General features: G+C 42.4%; 1 protein-coding gene across 1 annotated transcript; it reads left to right on the plus strand.

Annotated features, from left to right (window-relative positions):
- The first annotated feature begins 319 nt into the window (after positions 1–319).
- Positions 320–8,989, plus strand: ttc38 (tetratricopeptide repeat domain 38). Its single transcript, XM_030365212.1, has 14 exons — positions 320–470; positions 1,974–2,051; positions 2,137–2,218; positions 2,396–2,567; positions 3,637–3,810; positions 4,404–4,479; positions 4,758–4,877; positions 5,066–5,125; positions 5,344–5,382; positions 5,609–5,690; positions 5,812–5,977; positions 7,617–7,776; positions 8,042–8,115; positions 8,494–8,989. The coding sequence occupies exons 1-14, from the start codon at positions 441–443 to the stop codon at positions 8,579–8,581; spliced, it is 1,401 nt and encodes a 466-aa protein (XP_030221072.1). The 5' UTR covers positions 320–440; the 3' UTR covers positions 8,582–8,989.
- Positions 8,990–18,480: the final 9,491 nt, after the last annotated feature.

Below are 18,480 nucleotides of genomic sequence, written 5' to 3' on the forward strand. Positions count from 1 at the left end.
AGGTTTGATTTTAAACCTTTAGAGAAATTTGTATAAGGTCGTTGTTGTCCAGACGTTTTATCTTGTTCCCATCAGCTACGGAACTTTCTGCCCAAAACGCGTTAAAATTAAATTTCATATTGTTCGAATCATTATCTAGCTGAAACAATAACTCACTAACCCTTCCACACCTAACCCTAACCCTAACCCTAACCCTAACCTGTAAACCTGTAAACCTTACCATAACCCTCCATAACTGGGTTGATTGGCTAGCAGAAAAACCCAGTCAGCTGGCCTAGGTCCAGAGAGGGGGAGCTGGACTAGGTCAAGCTCCGCCCATCTGGCTGAGTGAGCCCCACTTGGTTTTAGCGGAGGCGTAGTCTACTACCAGTACCGGAAGACTTGCGCTAGGTGAACACTTTGGCACTGACCTTGGTTGCAGAGATTCAGAACTACTAAAGATGCTTGCCTCAAGTTTTAGGGACTGCAAGGTAAGTTTTGTAGCAAATTGGGTAAAATGGCATGTGTGCAGATAACTTTTGAAACGAAACCCAACCTTCAACATCATTGGACTAACGTGTACAACTTCAGAACGAAACATAACTATAAAGAACGGGCAGTATTTGGATTCATATACTTTGTATAGTACTGCATAGAGCTAAGCAGATAGGAAATCGAGAAATGATCAGAAACTCTATGTGGGCTCATCAAGGTAAAGAAGTATTTCCTCTGCAACTGGAAACGACCCGACAAAATGAAAAACAAAATTAGTCAAATTAAGAAATTACTAAAATTACCCCATTCCTCCTTTTTCCCATGTAGGCTATGGATAGACCAGTGGTTCGCAAACTATGGTAGCCTACGCGTACCACTGGTACCACTTTCGATTAAAAACAATACTATCAAATACTAGTAGGCTACGATGGAAATACATGTACCAGGAGATCATGTTCTCACTTGATGTGTGTGTATGTGTATGTATTTCCTTGTCTCTGTTCTAGTTCTACGACTTTGTACAGCTGACAACAGCTAAAAATAAATAATATTTTTTTATTTATTTTTTGCTCTTATTAAACGGTCGATTATCAAACCAGGACGATATATGATGAGGTGCAGTTCTAGACGCCGAGCAGCATGCATGCGCGTTATTGATTGATGTTGGAGAAAGTTTGTACTTTACCCATGGTTGTATAATAACAGTGCTTTACAAGGCTGGTTATCACCAGCCTTGGGTAACAGCGAGGTAGAATGTCAACAATCCGCACGGTTGCCTTATATAGGTTGTTTACTGGATGAAACAAATGTCTAAATCCAAAACAATCGTTTGTGTGTGTGTGTGTGTGTGTGTGTGTGTGTGTGTGTGTGTGTGTGTGTGTGTGTGTGTGTGTGTGTGTGTGTGTGTGTGTGTGTGCTTGTTTATCCTGTGTAGCTTCATTACCCAATGAAGCCTCACCAAGCCAAAGGGTCTAAACAGTCTGACTGTCACACTCCAAAAATAAATCATAATGTAACATAATAACCATCCAGGATACATCATATTTAATATGGCCGAGGCCTACGGTCGACTCTATGTGTCATAATTTCAGTCTCCGAATAAACAGTGAACTTTGGAATTCAAACGTCGAGCAAATCATTGGCACAAACAGAAAAAAACAAAAAATGCTTTTACAAGTGGTAGTCTATTTTCTAGAGTCCACACACACACACACACACACACACACACACACACACACACACACACACACACACACACACACACACACACACACACACACACACACACACACACACACACATACATACAAGCACCCAGAGACCCCCTCTTAATGTGACCCCCCAGTATTTGTTTGAACAATCCCTCTGTAATAAACGATAATGACACACACATGGGGCTAGACATCCACCAGAAATCGCAATAGACCTAGTCCTGTATTTTTCTTACAGCGGAATTCTTTGTGCAAAAGGATAATCTCTGACCATCTCTGTTGGGACAGGCATGGAAGGATGAGGGTCTTCCATTGACAACAAGCAGCAATGAGGCCTGCAAAATGTATGACGCAATACTCTCTCAGGTATCCGATCTCCTTTCAGCCACTCATCCTTCTGACACACACACACACACACACTCACAGTTAATCAATGTCATTCTGTATCCAGTATGTGACCTGGCGTAATGATGAAACTTTGGGCGGAATATCAGGCTGCATGACTGCAATTAAGGAAGCCGATCCAAATTTTGGTATGTATAAATGCGTTGCAACATATGTGCAAAAAGAATCTGCAGGGTAAATTAATTCCTGGTGTCATTCCCTGTTTAAATCATCATCAGTCCACAGATGACTGGCCCGGAGATCTGACCCGGGACCGGGTCTGTTTGAGTAATCGGTTCTCTAACAACGGACCCTTTCCCCTGCAGTCATGGGCCATGTGATGACCACCGGTCTTCAGCTGGTGGGGACAGACAGCTCTATCAGGCTCAACCAACGCCTGGCCAGTGCCGTGAAGACCACGATGGAGCTGGCCGCAGCTCAGGACATCACGCCCCGGGAGAAGCTCCATGCCCAGGCTGTGGAGCACCTCTCCGTCGGGTAGGAACATGGCTAGGCTGTGAAGTTGGATGGTCGAATAAACGTGGTTCCACTTGTGATTTTTAGTTAATGCTGTTGGCAACACAATGCCAAACTAGCAGGAATCATTTTGAACATCTTCAGATGAGAGACAATGCTGATATTGTTCAATCTAGAGCGTTTGTATTGTGCACTGATACTTATGGAGAGGCCTTATATAATATTTTAGTAAATAAAGCATGGAATGGCAAGGATGTTTAAATGTCTTGCGCGGAAACAAATACGCTTGTGAGGAAAATACTTTGTGTATTGCTGACACAATTATTCTGAACACACAAACTATGTGTGTGTCTCTCTCTCTGTGTGTGTGGGAATGGTTTGGTGGATGTAACAATTACAATTTGGGGGGTTGTTGAACTTGAAATGGGACTGCAGCAAAGTATTTTAATGCAGGAACAATAAGGGGTGATGCTAGGAAGGCATCATTAACATACTGATTATCTTCAATGGCCATATTTAATTAGGAAAGCAGCCTCAGCAATTGGCAAATAGCGACTACAGTTAACAGTTAGCATAAGATGAATATAGATTTGGAATTAAATGTACAATACACTTATGCTAGGTTATCATACTTACAAATGATACACACAATAGAAGGCCAAACATCCGTTGTGCGGTATATCTAGCCCTGGGTCACATAGTGAGGTCGACTGCATATAGTCCAAACAGTTGCCCTTATCTCAGTTGTTAACTGGGTGAAACAAACATCTTAATCCAAAATAAAGCAATTTTTCCATTCTTGACTGCCGTACAAACATAGTGGTGCAACATGGCAGGGTCTGTAGAACGTAACGTTCTTATGAATAATATATAACATTTCGGCCAAGCCCGGTCCGCTATGACCCCAAATTCTACACACTGCACCTTTTAAACACATCAAACGTCTCCTATGCCTTTGCTCATTTTTTGAGATTGTGCCAACCGTAGCTGGGTGCATACCTGGAACCCGTAAGCGCTTAATGTCCTTTGTGTAAACATCTTCGTTCTTGAACAATGGAGGGACTTAAAGGCCGTCGCTTTCTCCTTACAGGAACTTTCCTAAAGCATGTAGTGTATGGGAAAGTATTCTGGTGGAGCACCCCACGGACCTGCTGGCCCTGAAGTTTGCTCATGACGGCTACTTCTTCATGGGTGCCCAGGTTCAGTTGAGAGACTCTGTGGCCCGGGTCCTGCCTCACTGGAAGCCACACATCCCTCTGTACAGGTATTCACTCACCTGAGGCTATCTACACCCAAGTGCTTCAAACGGGTGACGTAAATACAATGTCATCAGGTTATACGATGATGTCCAATTATTTAGAAGGCTGTAGTCCGATAGCACTACCGCCGCAGGACTTACGTGGAATTTTTTGTTTGTCTTGACAAGCCCTGCTTATAGAGGTTAACATCTATGACCAATTGTTGCTATAATAAGTTAATCATGTATGTGTATTGGCAAGGAGTCGCAAATGATGTAATCATGTATTGACACCAAATCCAATTCACACCTGGAAGACGGTGCTCAGTATGATGGAAAAGTCTGCAGGGAGACAAGGGGTGTGAGATGAAGCTCCTGCAGGTCGATTGTAATGTAATCATCATATTGACTAGTTAAAAATGAAAGCACGGCGCTGTTCATTCATTCGCTCTCATTCGCTCAATCAACATTGTGTTGCCTTAGGGCCGTGGTGCCCGGAAAAAATCGATATGCCCCCTAATTACCACAGAGTGAGCTCTCATGATGTCAGAAATTGAGGCGACGCATTGAGATTTCCGGTGCATAGTGTGTAATGCGATTGGGTTTCCTCTGTTTGTTAGCTACCTGAAAGGCCTGTACTCCTTCGGGTTGCTGGAGACTCATTTCTATGACGAAGCAGAGAAAGTTGCCAAAGAGGTAATCACTGTCCTCTTCATTAAATCCAATGTTTCCATCCCCACTTCGTTTCCCCCCATTATCATGTTAATTAAAAACATTAAATCGACTTCCTTCATGTAAGCTGTGCAGCATTAGCTTTAGCACTTGCTAACTTCCCTCTAGTGTACATTTCAAAAGTAGCAGATACTAAAAACTCTATTTTCAGCAAGCTGCACACTACAATATATTTTGTATAATTTCTAGTTATTTTCAGAAGAGCGTCTGCTAAACGAATTAATGCAAATGTGCTTGATCAGGGTCTGGAGATGACGAGAAACGACGCTTGGTGTGTCCACTCTATGGCCCACATTCATGAGATGAAGGGCGAGGTCGACAAGGGGCTCAAGTTCCTGGAGACCACCGAGACGGACTGGCAGGTGTGTTCCCCGCCCTTTCCTTCGTCCATCGCTTCCTTCTAATACTTCCTACTCCCCAACCCCGTGCTGAATAATATATCCTCCACATGGAGAAGATTTAATAACATCTTGTGTCAGGAATGTTTCCAAAGTGTACTTGTGTGTCGAAAAGTTATTCATCAGAGATATTTATTTGCTTATTTGTCCAGGGATGCGACATGCTGGCCTGTCATAACTACTGGCACTGGGCGTTGTACTATATCGAGAAGGTAATAAATATAATGAGTTTGCTCAGTCAAGCGAATAGATTGCACTCAAATGCATTGCAGGGTCTCTTGCTGATTGGCCCGGTGTCCCATTAGTCAGTTGAAAGGTACGGCGGATTGTCACTAATAGATCCAAACAAGCTATCTTAAAGGGGTGTGCCATGTATTTTATTGCGGCTAATTCCGATTTATTTATCATTTCTGAATTTCTCTCCTCATAGGGAGACTATGAAGCTGCACTGAGAGTGTTTGATAATAAGGTCAGTTATTCTTTATATTTTCTTTTTCTGTCTATGCACCTCTTTTTGCTCCACACCCATATCAACATCAACTTTGCTACGGATAAGAAATAAATGCTTAATGGTGTTTTATTTTTTCCTTGTTATTTTTTTCCTCGGTAAATGCTAGAATGTGTGTTTTTTTAGTATCCGTACATCGTGTGTCGTTAGTGGTTGGAGGCTCACATGGCCTTTTTCTTCATGGCAGGTGAACAAAAGCCTTCAATCTACTGGAAGCATGTTGGACAAGGTGGACGCCTGCTCTCTGCTCTACAGACTGCAGATGGAGGGTGAGGCCCAATCTGTTAAACCTGGTAATCATCTGTTAACCAGGTGTAACTGGTTACACCTGGTTAAACAGTCCACCTTAAGACGTCCTGTTGACCCTGGTTGTCATGGTGTCTGGTGCAGGTGTGTGTGTGAAGGACCGATGGCGTGAGGTGGTCCAGACCACGCTGTCTCACACCGACGACCACGTGACGGTGTTCAACGACGTCCACTTCCTCATGGCGTCTCTCGGGGCCAAGGAAGGCGACGCCTCCCAGCGCCTGCTCGACGGGCTCCGCGACCTGGCCCAGTAAGCTCTGCTCCATCATCTCCCCTCCCTTCCCCACCGCAAAACCGCCCCCCACCCCAACCACAACCACCACCACCACCCTTTACATAACTGGCCTTCTTTCTGCCTCCGCGCTGTAGACAGGAACGAGTGCTGGCGCGTGATGGATTAAGGCAAAAAAATCGTCCTGGATTCAGAGCTGCGTTCTGTCTCCCCCCCCCTACCGTGTCTGAACGGCGGCCGTTGTGCTCGCAGCCGCCGCTGGCCCATGTTGGTGTGCGTCTTGGTGCCTAAAATGTGTTCTGACACACTGACCACAGCCTGTCCGCCCCAGCTGTCCTGTTCCGTTCCCCACGGCGACAAGACTCTCGGAGAGAAAAGCTTGTTCTGTTATGTAATGTTACGGAAGGGGCAGGGCACAGGGGGGCAGGGCACGGGGGGGGCGGCGCTTCCAGGGAGTAGGACGTTTTTACAGTCATCAGGTAATGGGGGATTCCTGAAAATGGACTGCAGGGGCTCTGCATTCATTGAATGGTTTGTGTGCTAATAATACATTATATTTTTTATTCTATCCATAATATACCATGTTTTACTGTGGTAGCGTTCGATGTTGTAAAACTGTTTTATATAATCCACGTTTAGCTCTAATTTCACTTTACATATCCTTCTTTGCAGCCTTGGGATAGAGGCATCTTTGAATAGGGATAATCCTAAATGGCTTTCCAAGGCTGAATATTCAGCGTAATGCCAGAGATTCCATGCATCATCCTGCCTCTGTCACTGTCCTCTTTCAGTGCCTTTTTACGTGTGCCATGGTGTGATTCTCCTATCCTGACAAGCATGCAGACACCTTTTCTACTTTCTTTTTACTTACATTTTAGTTCTCTGAAACCTAAGAAATAGGGTCCTGAACAGCGGGCGTAACTGAAAAACGAATAAGACATTTCGGTCATTATTATATAAATTAAGGGATATTCCTTGCATAATAACAGCACAGCAAAATTTCAGAAACTAACATTAGCTTGCCAACGTTCTGCGAGCTACAATAACCCTGTTACCCTGTTAAGTAATAAGATACCCTCAGTTAACAAGATAGCAAAAATAAGAATTCTACTACAAAATACAAATAATAAATAATTTGCCTTCAAAAGTTATTTATTTACTTCTGCATTGACAAGGTGATACTAGCTTAAACATGTTTTGGAATTTCCTGGCTAATCTTGCATCTCTATGGAAAAAAAACAACAAGATTTAGCTCCCAGAGCATTCTATCCTGGGTTGTTCATAGAGTGTGGCTGACGCTACTCAGTTGTACTATGTTTGGAATGTGTTCCCATCCATTGCAATGAATTTACCTTTTTGCTGGAGTAGTAGGCCCTAAGGTTGTTTTCAGAAATTAGTCAAAGCAAAATATATGGTCAAACCCATAGTGTTTCCATTTTATTGCGGAGGCAAACAACTGCATCTTGCATTCTTCTCCGGTAACCAGACACCTAGTCGTGGATTATCCTTTGCATGCGAAAACGATAAAATGCGTATAAAGCTTTGTTTATCCTATAAGAAGCATCCAGCAGAGACTACACAGTACATATGTTTAAACAACATTGCTCCTGTGCTGAAACTACACCTAATTCTGTTGATGCTGTCCCCCCCTCCACAGAAACCCAGGGGACAGTTACCATCACCAGCTCTCCATGAAGCTGGGCGTCCCCATGTGCCAGGCCATGGTGGAGTATGACCAGGGCAACTACAGCCGCGCCGTGGAGCTGCTGCAGCCCATACGCTACCGCCTGAATGAAATAGGCGGCAGTGATGCACAGGTGAGGCGAAAGGCCAGGAGAACGAGCGGGATGGGTGTGTGTAGACCGAACCGCAGTCTGGGTCGTGCTAAAACATATTTTTTGTATTTGCGACCATTGAAATCGATTGTTTCGGTGCAGTCACCAGGTATTGTATGTTGAGGGGATTTTTATTCCCCCTAAGTGTACACACAGCTTACAAAACATATACAGTGCTCAAGGGAAAGGGAAAGGGTCTTGCCTTGTTTTGTTAATCTTCTCATGGAATTGTTTACTGTGGCTGCAGCGGGACGTGTTCAACCTGCTGCTCATTCAGGCAGCCATGAAGTCCAGCGACAAGCACCACAACAAACTGGCCAGGTAATGACTCCAGCACCATCTGCAATCGTTCCTCCTTTTAGATTCATGCACATAGTGACTCTTATCAGCGGCACGGTTTGTTTATAAGAGGCTGTCGAATATATAGGAAGCTTAAAGAGTCGTTGTTAATTTGCATACACACACACACATACACACGCACAGATAAAAAAGGGCTCGCGCTCAAACTCACACCCATTCCCTGTCATGTTGTATTCTCACATCGTGTCCACATAACCCCCATCGTCTCTCTGTAGTATTATTATATTTTATCCATCATTGAATGACATGTGCTTTTTTTTTGTTCTTCCATCCGGAAGGCCTCACAGGGGAAGGATTGAAGATGTCCATTGATCTCTGTGTACTCTCCCTCTCTTGCAGGTGCCTGCTGATGGAACGAGATGCTCAGAGAGATAGCTCCCCACTCACCACTCGTCTGATCCAGAGATCCCATGCACTTCACGGCTAGGATGCAACGCACATTCCCATCCCCATCCCAGCGCTCCTTTCAAAAGGCATCTACATTCCCTCCTATTAATTGCTATGAAGGAAGTAAACAAGGAAACCCTGATGTTGCCAGTGAACCCTATCATCATGCTTTTTCTCTCTTTGTTTTTTTTACTTCTATGATCATGAACATTGTAGTTTGTGTGGCACATTTCACATACAACGTCTGTCATTGTAACATTCAACGTCTGTCATTGTCGGCTCTCTGGCCTCTGTTTAGGCAGAGTCCTAATGTTGGGAATTGGTATTATATAACCAGGAAGGAGGGGAAATCAATTGAAATGTAACTAGATACAAAATACTCACACATCCTCACAAAATGTATCCAAATGAAATAAATCAATCATTGTCAGAGCAAATATAAAATGAATAGATGATCAATGTATTCTTACTAGAGCTGTCAGTTAAACGCGTTATTAACGGCGTTAACGCAAATCAAATTTAACGGCGTTAATTTTTTTATCGCGCGATTTTTTTCTTTGGCTCAAAACAAAGAAGCAGTAGCCTGACTGCTATGTTCAAATGACATTTGTTCAAAGCAGTCGTTTAATTGCACTATAGGCTCTTTTTTTGTATCGTCCTGTTTTGATCAGTGTATATGCCAATGTTGTTATCAATAAAAAATCATTTGCACAAGGCAAGCCGATGCACTTCACCATGTTGATAAGAGAATTAAAATGAGAAGAATTATGGGACAAAAAAATCAAGGGATATTTAGCATAGAAAAATAATTCGCGATTAATCGCGATTAATTAGAGTTAACTATGACATTAATGCGATTAATCACGATTAAATATTTTAATTGCTTGACAGCTCTAATTCTTACAATGCATACAATAATAATGTATCATTAAATTATAATTATTCTAGGAGTTTGTGTTGTTCAATTGTGCCTACAGGCTCCACTGTTATTTGCAAATATTATTTGGCAATAACAGTGGAACCTGTATGCCCAATTAAACAACACAAACACTCTGTATATCTGCGTTAATTATGTTGCTTGAAAAACAACATTTCAGATCGTGTTTATGTTCAACAGCAAAGGGACACAATGCCAATCCTACCCTGCGCACAGCGGGCAGTAACTGCTCTTCCTCTCTCATCCCCATCACCTGCCTCTTTCTTTTTATCTCATTTTCCTCAAAGCTGAGCTTTGATTGAAAGCTTCTGTTCATTTTCTTCTGTGTCAGTGACTAAAGTAAACAGGGGGTAAATTGATTTTTAAATGCAAATGTCGCCGTCCGCAGACTGAATAATCGTATAATGAAAATGCACATTTATATGGGTACCTCATTTTAACATGAATTTCCCACCTTTACACACACAGAACTGTAAGGAAAGCATGGTCCATCTTCAGGAAAGCAGGGGTCAATCTACCATTGGATGAAATTAATATTAATTCAGTGAAACTATTTAGCCGGCATCATGATGGACGGTCACCTTTTAAAGCAATGCGACTGCACAGGAGCTATTCCTCGGATAATGTCTGGGGAAGAATTACAGGTAGTCCACTCACTGCTAAAATTCTGAAGTTACTTCATCTGTATCAAGCATTGTATTGATTGAGCTACCTGTCCAATTTGTGGACATAATCAAGGAACTAGCTCCGTCATGAGTAATGATGACATCAAGATCATCCACTCCGCCTACTCACACACAAGATCCTTCATGCAGTCCATCCACCTACCCACGCACAAAATCATCAGAGGTATGCATCCCTATCCAGGAGTTGTTGAGCTTGTGCTCAATGGGATATGCTCTCAGTGTTTCCCCCAGTAAATGTCTTAGTCAAGGTGGTCAAGGAGCGGGGGGTGGGGTCTCCCTGGTTAAATTCAATTAAAAAAGCTTGATGTCACGACCATTGTTGTGAACACCGATGCATTATTGATCTTTATTTTTACACCTGATGGAAGTATGTTTTCTTTCCCTACGAGAGTTTTCTACTTTGTTAATGCATAATAATTTAAAAAAAAATAAAATAAAAAATAAATAAAAATATAGATATATATTTTTTATTTATTTTATATACATTGGTAGTCAAGGCGGGACCCTATTGTTGATAAGGCGGCCGCCTTAACAACACAGTGCTGGGGGAAACACTGGCTCTGTTTGCTAATAGTCCAATAGGAAGAGGGGGTCCCCTGTAGCTTTAAAGATAAAGTAAGGAAAACTATTAAGGTCTTGCCTCCCAAACATAATGGTATTTCACTGAACAAGTTATGATGAGTGATAACCTACAAAACTATTGAATTATGAATCATACCCATACAAATTAAATGTTTTCTCATATCATTTTCAATCACAATGTTCAAGTGGATTGAGATGGTCATTTGGATCATTCAACATGTCACAGTGGCGTACTTTACCTCTGCTACTGTTTGAAAAGTTGAAAGTGCTCCGACATCGCCAATATAATCTGCGTCTTGACAAGGGTCCAGTCTGTTTTGCATATTCGTCAAATTAGAAAAAATATAGCTACTTCAACCCATGTCTTTTGGTAAACCTAAGGTAAGTGGTATTTCTGTAATCCATAATACTACCATCCAAAGAGGTTGTTCTCTTAAGGGTTAAAGCTGTTAAGATGATGAGTAAACCACGTTTTCAGAGTAAGTTAATTCCCAGTGTCATTCTCTATTTAATCATCATCAGTACACAGGTCACAGGTGAGCATAGATTCCTTTGATCATATCCGTTTTTGCAATTGGCCTTTAAAACTGACCCTGTCCAGGAGTCATGGGCCATGTAAGCACTGGGCTGAAGCTGGAGAGAACGGGTAAGACCATCAGACCAACTACTGTTGTCTGAGAATCTAGAGCCTCCCAAGACACTCTTAGACAAGTGGACACGCTTTTGAAGAAAATACTGAATCCTGACACTATCCAGACACAATTTTTCTCAACATACAATCATCGGCCGGATCCAATCGTGTTCATAAAAAATAACTTACTTGAAAATAAATATCAATTTTGTATTGCGCATGAAGCTCTCTGCATGTGTCACTGAGTTTACAATGGGCCGCCTGGCTAACCCAGCTGCTCAGCCTCACTGGCAATGTGTGTCTCGGCAAGCCTGGCCAAATGGCTCCCCAGCTCACCGCCACATGGCCTTTCCCAACTTGACTTGGTTCCAGCCTCCCTCCCTCATACTCCCATAGTAAAACGTTAGTGTTGAAGAGAACCCAGACTGACATAATAGACGAGCATCGAGTCTATCTTTTATGACAGTTTGGCCATGGGATGCAAAGCTATACACACAAAGTGCATCTACAAGCATCTTGAAAGGGCAAGGCCTACCACAAGAACATATAGAACCAAGAGAGAAAGATCCCGGAGGAATTGTAAAACGAATAGCCATGCAGGCTGCAGGGGCGAGGAGGTACATTAGAGGTATTGGCCCTCAAGTGGGACTGCAGAAAATGTATTTGAATTAGAAAACAATAGAGGGTGATGCTAGGAAGGCTTTATTAATTAAGCATCAACAATGTTAAAATCAATAGGTTTGTTATACAGTTAACATAAGATGCACCAAGATTTACAATTCAATATCATTCAATTAACTTGCAATTATATTACTTATTCTGCACGACCAGTAATATGCTAACAGACTCTACCTAAAGACGTTTGTTTGATTCCTAGAATACTAATTTCTAATATTTAGGCTTTCGATTTTTGGTTAAAGGCAGGGCTACTCTGGTATCTCTCGGGGCATGGATCACCTGCTGGTTCCTTGGCTCCTCCCACTGGTTGAACTTGGCCCTCATGCTGTACGCAGCTCTTTTTGGTCGGCAAACGGTGCAGGCCTGACTGCTGGGCGTGGCTGAAGGGGAGGTCACACTAACATACTAGCCAAATATTTATCTGCCCTGCAATAAATCCTAGCAGGATATTCTACAGGAAGAAAATAATGGTCTATCAACTGTTCATCGCACTAAATATTAAAAGTTGAAGACCCCTTTCTACACCTACTGCATGTGTTTGAAATTAAATGAAATTTGTATAACACAGGAAAAGTGTGACTGCAACACAGAATTTTTGAATTCAGGCAGAAAACTTTTGGAAGTACCTTTTGTATTAGCAGCCGGGAGTCCGGGACAATACTTTGTATTATGGTGGTGTGGTTCTGTTTAGGGAAACTACCTTCAAACAACAACTCTGAACCAACATAGTTGCCATGACAGACTTACTGATAGCTTAACCAAGGTTTAAGTCAAATTAATTGGTCAGATTTAACATGCATTGGATATAAGGGTTACACCACATTATAATGTACATAACCTAGCAGATTTATCTTCACATATAGTGCCAGGGTTTCAGGACACATGCTGCGCTATGTTAGTAATCAATCAACGTCACATACTGCCTAGCCATCAGCAGGTTTCAGAAAATTGAGGCTTAACGAGCCATCAGCACGGTTCAGTTGAGCGTGCGGCTTTGTTCTGAAACTTTTTCCTGGGATATACTGATCGCGTCCTGTGGACTCTCTCCGGTTCTTGAAGCTCAATATATGAATCGGCAAAGAGTTATGTATTATGTAGAATTGAGCGCACCTTATGTAGAATAAAGCACACCTGATGGTGTTCAATGTGATGTACAAGCCAGCGGGGATACGAAGGGTGTGGACATGCACCTCCAGCAGATCGATTGTAATGTCATCATCAAATTGACTCGCTTTAAATAAAAGCACAGCTATCATCACTCGTCCACTCTCATCCGCTCAATCAGCGTTGTGTTGCCTTAGGCAACGTCGACCCAAAAATAATACATCGATACACCTCTGTGCCAAAAATTGTGGAGGCGCATTTGAATCTCATAAACATTGTGTTACGCGATTATATTTTGTGTTCGTGTTTGTTCTAAGCTACCTGTTGCAGACTCATTACTATGCCTGAGCAGAGAATGTTTCCCTTAAATTTTTCTGTAATTAGTTGACATTTACCTTATCTCTGGATGAAATAATGAATTCTAAAGTAATTAATTTGCGGTTGAGGTTGCACAATGGGCCGCTCACTCGCACTACTTTGGTTGGAACATTCATTGTGCCGTTGTTATTCTGGTGGGTCCATTACTGTCAGTCAGCATTAGAAAAGTTAGGTCGAGTCAATTAGAAGTGGTAAGAAGCACATCTAAACTGGGGAATAATGGCCAAGGCCTGATGAGATGACAAACTTGAATCATTTATTAAATTGCCACTGTTTTCCTGTAGTCCACTTTGTCTCTTTTCCCTGCATTTGCCAGCGCTTCTGACCCCTAAAGTTTTTGCGTCCAGTTTTGACCTCTTTTTTAAACTTTTGTTTAAAATAACTTTTGTTTTCTTTGTAGTCACTACTGGTCGTCAGCCTTGAATGTTCTCTGCCTCAATTGTAAATGGATTTTACTGAAAGTGTCTGCTAACGGACTAGATGGAAAGGTGTCTCATCTCTCCCCTCCCAAGAGTCTGGCGAGCAGGATCGAAGCTTGGTGTGTACAATAATTGTTTATAATAAATAATCTGCCCTCAAAAGTTATTTCTTGACCATTTGGTGTGTACAATATTGTGTATACATCAAGTATTGTATACAGTGAATACTATGTATATATATTATATACAGGTTCACCTTCTCCACTATGTGCCCACGTTCATGAGATGAAGGTCAAGGTGGACAAGTTTCCTGGAGAGTCTCTGGAGACCACAGAGACGGACTGGCAAGTGTATTCCCCACCCTTTCCTTTGTCTATCACTTCCTTCTTCTAATACTTCCTATGCCTCACCTCCTCGCCGAATAGATCCTCATGATGACACAATTAAACAACAATTTGTCAGGAAGGTCTCCAAAGTGTCCCTGTGTTTGGAAAAATTATTCATCAGATATATTTATTTGCTTATTTGTCCAGGGATGTGACATGCTGGCCTGTCATAACTGCTGGCACTGGGCGTTGTACTTTATGAAGAAGGTAATAAATATAATGAGTTTGTTCAGTCAAGCAAACATCTTGCAGTCAATTGCATGGCAGGGTCTATTTCGGATTGGCCCGTTGTGCCATTAGTCAGTTTAAAGAGACAGCATACATTTATAACAGATTCAACTTATTTTAAAGGGACGTGCCGTGTATGTTATTGCTGATTAATCCCTCGTTTCTTTCTTTCTCTCTCTTAACAGGGAGACTATATGGATCTGCACTAAGAACAGGGTAGCAAGGCCAATAGCGGTATAGTTTCAACTCCAAACGCCTGGGGTATCACCGTTCTCTGTCTAAAGAATGAACGCGGCTGCCAATCTAACGGCCGCATGAAGACTTGTGCAAACATGCCCTGCATGTGTGTGGGTCAAGTGCATGTTAAAAGTGCACATGTAAGAGGCATGAACACTCTGTTTGCTGAGGTCTGTCATGATTTTTTAATCTGGCCGTTGTCTTAAAATAGAGCCATGGACAGATGGTAGCCCTGCCCATGTCTTTTTTTCGAAATCCTTCAGGAACATTTCATTATTTCGTGGATGCACTCATATGTGCTCCGCCCACATGTAAACTCGCCTCTTGAATTTTTCAGGACAGTTATTTTCCTTGGTAAATGCCACAATGTGTGGGTTTTAGTATACATACAGTGTGTGTGTGTGTTATTTGTGGTTGGAGGCTCACATGCCCTTTTATTCATGTCAGGTGTCCAGAAGCTGTAAATCTACTGGAGGCATATTGGACACGGTGGACGCCTGCTCTCTGCTCTAGAGACTGCAGATGGAGGGTGAGGCCCCGGTCTCTTCTGGTCTCCCACGGGCCCTTTAGAGAAAAGACACAATGGAGACTTCTGTTCTTTCTTTCCTACTTCCAAGCCTACTGTTAAACCTGGTTATCATCTGTTAACCAGGTGTAACGGGTTAAACCTTGATAAACAGTCCACCTTAAGGCAACTGTTAAACCTGGTTATCGTCTGACAACAAGACGTAACTGGTTAAACCAGGTTAAACAGTCCACCTTAAGGCATCCAGTTGAACATGGTTGTCATGGTTTCTGGTGCAGGTGTGTGTGTGTGAAGGACTGATGGTGGTCCTTCACACACACACACACACACACACACACTGGTCAAGGCCACGCCGTTTACCAAGGTCAGATTCCTCAAGGGGTCTCCTGTCACCTGCAGGAGGGGCTCCATCATCTGTCCCATCACCTCACCCCTTCTCCGCCGCAACCCCCACCCTTTAGCTAACTGGCCTCGTTTCAGCCTCCGCGCCGAAGTCAAGAAAGAGTGCTGGTGTGTGATTGAGGCTCCCTTCAGATTAATGAAAAAAATAACTCCCAGTCTAGGCCCTCGACCCCCCCTACCTACCATGTCTGAGAGGCAGGCATTTGGCTCTCAGCCGCTGCCCATGTTGGTGTTCGTCTCGAGGCTTCAAACGTGTTCTGACACGCTGACCACAGCCCCCCAGCCCCCAGCAGTCCTGTTCTACTTCCCACAGCGACAGGACTCCAAGAGAATAAAGCTTGGAATGTTATGTAATGTGTTTGGTACGGACGATTCCAGGGAAATTAGTCCGTGGGCGAAACGTGGGCCATCCAGGGAAACCCAAAAAAGACTAGGATATTTTTAGTGTCATCGTGTAATAGCAGGTTGCTGATAGATTGACTGCCTTTATTGAACGGAATTCTATCATATGCTTAAACCATACTACTACATACTTAAACTCACAAATCAGACAAATATAAAGTCAAATCGTTCAAAAGGGCGTTTCACTTTATTCGTTGTATTTGTTTGCATGGATCTTGGTGGGGAGGTGCGCAATTGACTTTGAGCAAACAAACTTTTTACACACTTAAAAAAAATGTATTTTTCAGACACCGACACACTGACACAAAAATAGTGTTAAGGTTTCAAACAACACTTGAAAAACGCTTATCAAAATCCCCTTTTGAAACTTCATTCATTCATGCGTATGAGTTTCTCTTTTCGAAAGAATATGCCGATAACCAGTGGCGGCTGGTGGAATTTATTTGAGGGGGGGCTGAACGTTTGCATTCCAAACCCCTGTAGGGGGGTCTGGGGGCATCCTCACCCACAAGATTTTTTTGTGATTTTCACAAACAAACGAAGCATTCTGGTGCATTCTGACAAAATAGTAAAGGCAAAAAAAGAACATTTACTTACAAAGACGAATGGGGCCAGGGAACTAAGTTTTAAGTTAATTTGCCTTGTAGAAATCAGCAACATTAAGAGTGCAGATATATCAACAATAACTTTGAATTACACACAAGGTAACATTCTCTCTCTCTCTCTCTGTGTGAGAGAGAGAGAGAGAGAGAGAGAGAGAGAGAGAGAGAGAGAGAGAGAGAGAGAGAGAGAGAGAGAGAGAGAGAGAGAGAGAGAGAGAGAGAGAGAGAGAGAGAGAGAGATAATGGTGTTATTATCTCTGTGAGTGTGTTACGGCCAAGCCATTGTGTTGGTAAACGTCACTCATAAATATATCTACAGTCTGCATTAGTATGCATTTAGACAAATACAATGAAATATGAATTCCACAAAATTCATGTAAATGTGCAAACTTTTGTTTGTGGTTGTTGAAGACACACTTAAGGCATGATACCAACATAGGTTTGCAGAGGACTACAAACAGTACAATATGCACACTGAAGGCCTGATGCGACAATAGGTTTGCAGAGGACTATATACAGTGTGTACACTGAATATGTTTGCAAAGGACTATATACAATATGAACACTGAAGGCCTGAAGCAATCATAGGTTTGCAGAGAACTATATACAGTATGTACACTGAATAGGTTACAGAGGACTATGTACAATATGCACACTGAAGGCCTTATGCCACCATGTTTGCAGAGAACTATATACAGTATGTACACTGAATAGGTTTGCAGAGGACTAATATACAATATGCACAATGAAGGCCTGGTCCCACCATAGGTTTGCAGAGAACTATATACAGTATGTACACTGAATAGGTTTGCAGAGGACTATATACAATATGCACAATGAAGGCCTGGTCCCTCCATAGGTTTGCAGAGAACTATATACAGTACACTTGAAAGGGGTGGGGGGAGGATGTGAGGGTCTGCAACCAGTGTCTATCTCAAGGGAAATACATATAGGCTAGTGGAATAAATAGAAGTTGCTTACCTCTAGCATGGCTAGCTTCACACAGTTGTTCATGTGCACTCTTGCTCGCTTGTGTTTTTTTTATCCGTTCTGACAGATGTTTCAGGTCTGTCAACCCTGTCTGTGTCCACGAACTATCACACACACTTGTTTTAAAAAGTATACAAGGAAAGCAAAAAATTGCATTGGCATACCCACAGTTAGCCAAGCCTGAACCATACTCTGGAAAAACTTCTCTTGTAGGCTCTATCCTTTTCTCTTGCTTGTTGGGTTATGTTCACTTCTGGCTTTTCTGCTCCGAGTTCTTTTACTTGCAATTTTTCTGCAAATGTTCTTCTTTCGAAGGGATTCATAAGCTAAGACTTAACTGAATTTGGGGCTAGCTGAACTCACAGGGAAACATTGGTAGCAGTACTCAAAGTCGCCATCTTGCTGATCTCTGAGGTAATGGCAAATCCGCGGTTACGCGCAGTGGACGGTGCACTGCGCTTGTGGCTATATCTTGAGCGCCCCAAAGCCATACAATTCGACGACGCTGATTGGCGAAATTATGTACTTTTCTGCCTAGCATCGGGGGAACCATTGGCTAATAATTCAGGCATGTGGGGCTGAGCAAACTGCGCCCCACGGAAGACATCTACTTCACCAAAATGAACGTTGAACATGTAAGTGAATGAAGATTTAATTATGGGGGATTCTAAAGATATTCTAAAGTAAATGCATTATTCGAATGCAATTAAAATAGATTAATTCTCAAAATGAGAAGATTATAAAAAAAATA

Source organism: Gadus morhua, chromosome 9 (genome assembly GCF_902167405.1).
Source record: "Gadus morhua chromosome 9, gadMor3.0, whole genome shotgun sequence".
Taxonomy (NCBI): Eukaryota; Metazoa; Chordata; class Actinopteri; order Gadiformes; family Gadidae; genus Gadus; species Gadus morhua.